This window comes from Trichinella spiralis, assembly GCF_000181795.1.
Source record: "Trichinella spiralis strain ISS 195 chromosome Unknown Scfld2, whole genome shotgun sequence".
Lineage (NCBI taxonomy): Eukaryota > Metazoa > Nematoda > Enoplea > Trichinellida > Trichinellidae > Trichinella > Trichinella spiralis.
The window spans coordinates 1,349,011-1,354,252 of NW_003526941.1; the positions used below are offsets into that span (position 1 = coordinate 1,349,011).

General features: G+C 34.7%; 2 protein-coding genes across 2 annotated transcripts; both read right to left on the reverse strand.

Moving 5' to 3' along the window:
• Positions 1-628: 628 nt before the first annotated feature.
• On the reverse strand, positions 629-1,211 carry Tsp_02786 (parathymosin). Its single transcript, XM_003379067.1, has 3 exons — positions 1,108-1,211; positions 883-1,057; positions 629-772 (listed from the first exon to the last, which is right to left on the reverse strand). The coding sequence occupies exons 1-3, from the start codon at positions 1,209-1,211 to the stop codon at positions 629-631; spliced, it is 423 nt and encodes a 140-aa protein (XP_003379115.1).
• A 582-nt stretch (positions 1,212-1,793) lies between these two features.
• Tsp_02787 (hypothetical protein) lies at positions 1,794-3,915 on the reverse strand. Its single transcript, XM_003379068.1, is given in 9 exon segments — positions 1,794-1,890; positions 2,018-2,198; positions 2,382-2,451; positions 2,862-2,887; positions 2,979-3,028; positions 3,082-3,200; positions 3,433-3,498; positions 3,514-3,575; positions 3,846-3,915. 9 exon segments carry the CDS (start codon positions 3,913-3,915, stop codon positions 1,794-1,796), a joined length of 741 nt encoding a protein of 246 aa, XP_003379116.1.
• Positions 3,916-5,242: the final 1,327 nt, after the last annotated feature.

Consider the following 5,242-nt stretch of genomic DNA (forward strand, 5'->3'; position numbering starts at 1 on the left):
TATCCTGAATCGTAGCCTCAGGCGAGCCTAAAGGCGTAGCCTGGGGCTATTTTTTTTGAAAATCTCGATAATCTTGAATTTACGAAAATTTTGCCGGAGGCATAGCCCCAAGCATAGCCTGAGGGCAAATATTTGCATATAATTTGCCTGAAGCATAGCCTGAAGGTAAATATTTTTTTGAAATTTGCCTGGAGCATAGCCTAAAGGCAAATGATTTTTAAATTTGCCTGAAGCGTAGCCTGGGGCGTAGCCTGCGGCTATTTTTTTGAAAATCTTGAAAAATTCTGGAATTTACGGAAATTTTGCCGGAGGCATAGCCCGAAGCATAGCCTGAGGGCAAATATTTGCATATAATTTGCCTGAAGCATAGCCTGAAGGGAAATGTTTTTCAAAAATAGCCTGGGGCATAGCCTGAGGGTAAATATTTTTTTAATTTTGCCTGAAGCGTAGCCTGGGGCGTAGCCCGCGGCTATCTTTTTGAAAATCTCGAAAATTTTCACAAATTACGAAAAATTTGCCGGAGGCGTAGCCCGAAGCATAGCCTGAAGGCAAATATTTTGCCTGAAGCATAGCCTTGGGCTTAGCCTGGGGGCAAATCCAAATATTGAAATATAGCTTGAGGCATTGTTTAAGGTGAAGCGTATCCCTCTGATGCTACTTTCCGCATAGCTATACCACCTTTTCTGTCTTCTTCTCCCAACCTATGCTCCTCTCCTGTCCTCTCCTCACAACCTGTACTCCTCTCCTCCATTTCCTCCTCCAAAGGCTTGGCCTTCCATTAATGCTTCCATTCCTCCTTCCTGAATTCCAGTTACTTACCTTCTTTTCCAAATCTTTTTCCTTCATTTCCAATTCCTTACCCTGTCAAAATCTTTTCCTTACCTGGTGAGCAGATGTCTCTTTCTTCCAGTTCTTCTTTCTACTCTTCTCGATCTTCAGATTGTGATCTGAAACGTGACGTTCACAAAAGTATTTAGAACTTACCGCGACAGGAACGATGTTTACAGATGTTATTCCATTGCAGTCAGTTTCTTCAGGGACCTCCAAGATGTTATGCCTGAAAAACAAAAATAATTAAATAGCTTAAATAATTAGCGTAAATATTACTTACTTTTGGTGACAGGGTGGTAATTCACACTTTGTGCATTCCCATTTTGTTTCTTCTTGCAGTGGATTGATACTGTCAGATTGGTACTTACCTTCCTGTCCATATCTTCCTTTTCCTTGTTTTCTTCTACCAATTCCTCACCATATCAAAATCTTTTCCTTAGCTGGCGAGCAGATGTCTCTTCTTTCTTCCTCCTCTATTTCTAGTCTTCTCGATGTGATTGTGATCTGAATACTTAAAACTTACCGCCCCTTGACACGGACGATGTCTTCTTGTTTACAGATGTTCATTGCAGTCAGTTTCTTCAGGGACCTTCACGATGCCATCTTGTTTAGACACCGCCTGAAAAACAGAAATATAAATTTGAATACCTTAAATAATTAGGTTAAATATTACGTACTTTTGGTGACAGGGAGACAATTCGCACTTTGTGCATTCCCATTGTTTCTCCTTGCAGTGCAATGGCGTTACTGTCTGTGAACACGTCTATGAAATGAGCGGAATCAAATTTAGCTGTTTTCCAACTGACTACGTACCTATTTATGAAAGGAAACATTATCACCATTCATGAAAAATCTCTTGTTTTTCCGTTGCAGCCTCATGCTCCTCTTTCACGAGTGGATGTTGTAGTCTATAAACAGTTGTGCTTTAACGATGAGTAGATTTAAATAGTACTTAATATTACTTAATTTTTATGACAGTCGAAGACTTGTTCTTCTTTACTGACCATTCCCGCTATCTTGTTTATCTTGCATATTTTATATTGTCGATAGCATGCATGCCTGTAAAATTAGCGGAATTAAATTTAGTTACTTGCTGTCACGTACTTACTTATGAGGGAAAACATCATCGTCATGCATAAAACGTCCATTACGTTTAGTGTAGAAATTAGCTAATCTAATTATCTACTTTCTGCTTGGTTTTTGCAGTTTCAATCTGGATGACTGTCTGTTCATTTGGAAGCCATTTTTTAGGTTGAGAATTTTCTTACCAATCATACGTTCGAACAGGGAACATTTCCAACGGTTGGAGTACCAAATGCAAGGGGTGCCAGGTACAAGGAAACGCGATCCACAGTTTCTTCGCTTTGCTGGAAATTCAAACGTTTGAGGTAAATGAATTTTCTCTATTTATAATTGTCACTGATATCAGATTATATTGTCTTATTATGGGTGTGAAATAGCCATATTGTAAAAGTTAATTGAAGACGAATGACAGTGCATCTGATTGTAATTTATATTCACACATACTAATCGTAAGTGCATTAACTTACTTGTTAAATCATGTGCGTATGAAAATAATTCAGCGACGGGGTAAATGAAGATGCTGCTATTCGAGGATTTCTAAAATAAAATTACTTTATCAACTCAGTTAAAATTAAATATCCCTACCCTAATTAATTTCCATCAGTATACATGACGATAATTACTCATCTTCCATGTTTTAATCCAAATTTCAGAATATTAGTGAGCATAAATGTTTTCCGTACATGTTGTCTTCGTTCCCCCGTCTTAAATAGTCAGACATGTTGAATACTTCGAGCTAAGTAAAGGTAATGGTGATGAATTAAATCTGAAGTATTAAGCAGCAACCGGTTAATGTAAGGTATACGTACTGTTATTTATCTTCAGAGGTAGAATTACTGTGTTGTAGCCTTTCCTTGAATGTTTTGCCTACAATTTCCAAGTTTTATATCGAGCGGACTTTCTTTTCATACCTGCGTGTTGTCTTTATTCTTTCCAGCATTTCAAACCTTCAACCGTTTCCAATAATTCAACACTGGAAAAATAACTATGGAATAAGAATTAAATAACAAGCGTACGTTAATAGTATTTGAAAAAGAAACTCAGTTAATCCAAAATATACATACCATTTTGCATTTTCGGTGGAATATGCTGTTGTTTTCTTTTCTTGAAAGTTCTATATTAATGTAAATTTCAATACGAGTGAAGCGAAACAAATTTTTTACTTACATGTCGTCTTCTATCATCCGCCAAATTACGCGACCATTTACAATCATCGAAAAGAAATTCAAATTTAGGAATTTAAAACACATTGCTTGAATATTAAAATCAGATGCACTGTCATTCGTCTTCAATTACATTTTATAATATGGCTATTTCACTTTTATCTGGTCGTATTTATTAAAAGGATATACTACACAGTGTTGATTATAAAAATAATATTGTATTGCTTACATGCTTTCTATGTTCACTTGATTTTAAGTATGTAGAAATGGTGATCAGCTCTCTTTTCATTTTCAAAAAACGATGTTGCAATAATGCCTGTATTGGTACATTTCAGTATTAAATATCAAATCTAACATTAATTAGAAATTGTACTTGTTGATATCGATCACACGTGTACGCAGTATTCAAGTCATGTGAATTCTGAAACTAAAATACATTACTGTTGTCAATTGCTTCAGCGCATAACTTATAAGTACGTACTTGTTTCTCAGCAGCATCTGTATAAAACCAATGTAATATATTTCAAAGAGCATTTTCATGTTAGTATAAAAAGATACTAAAATCCAATTAGTTGGTATTTAGTATATTTTGTTAAGTCATGCAATGGTAGTCATGCAACATCAAAATGCATTATCGAATAACATACCTCTTCATTATATATAATATTCAAGAGTGAAATTGTAATTCAGGACGTGCCGTTACGGCGACGCACGAAATAAGTAACCAAGAAAACTCGTGATACACTAAATAAGAATAAATTATATGACCGTGAGGTGAAATTTTGAAAGGTTGTGAATGTATATAATATTGCCCTTGGTAGAACAAACTAATTTTCATTTAGTAATAACCCTATAGCATAAACCTATTTCAAAACGTTTGTTAACATTACTGTTATGCCGAAGGATAATTTGCTTACATTCATGTAATTGTATGCAAAATACAATTTACATGAAAAACTATAGTATGAAAAAGTGAGGATGCGACGCTAAAATAACGTAATTGCTTTCAGAAGTTACGAAACAAAACATGAGATTCAAGATACCGAATATAATGCGTAATGCTTTATATTGCCTTCTAAAATATTGACTGATAAGAAGCATCTTTAAGTGAAAGAAAGTAAAGGAAAGTTTCCAACGCTGCTGCGACGTTATGTATCTGTTGTCCATAAATTTCGAATGGGTACGTTTATCCTTTTATTGCCCTTACAATAGTGTTTGAATCAGATTGTGTGAAAATACTAGTACTGGAGAAGTACGTTTCAAGGAATCGAAAAATATTACACAAATGCATGCAGTTTTTGCGAATACTACATACTGAAGTAAAAACTATATCCTATATTCAATACAATAGTGGCTACAGAAATATATAGAAATTCTATATGTTTAGAGAAATTTTCTCCAAACATAACAATGATCAATCGGAGAGCAAATAAATGATGTCCATACCTGTTCCCACCGTCGTTGCCTACATATTATTCATTAAGGTGCAGCAGAAATGGCATGTATTGTAATTTTCAGAAAAAAAAGATAAGTATTAGAAAGAAGTTTGATAAATATGCATATCATATTACATTCTGAGCTTTCATCGAAGGTTCAGCACGAGAAATGAAATGCATCATTCTGTGAGTAAGAAATTGTTTGAGGTAATGCATACAAACAACGTGAGTACAATTATTAAAAAGCAACTTACTTTTTAATTTTCATAATTTTGAAGAGTTGACATGAACGGGCTTCATGAAGAAAGTTCTTCACACTGATAAAATGAATGATGATGTAAATAACATTCCATTCATAGTCGATACAGCACAGAAGACTTGAGCTCTTTGCTTGACTAATATTCTTTCTCATAATAAACGATATGACCATAACGATGACATTTCGTAATGTGGGCCAAATTCAACCTCAAGGGAATAGAGTAATGTTACATTGCCTTTGGTAGACTCTGCTAACTTTTACACAGGAGGAAATTAATCACATAAACACACGCAGAGGGAGAAATGCATTACTAAATGATGAATTGCAATTTGCTATTATCACAAACAGATGAATTGCAACATGAAATGTTACACCGTGAGTTTGTATTCCATTTGTAAATAACATCAGTTATTATTTACATTTCAATACTGAAACAATTTACAGCAAAATAAAATGATATGAAAACGTAG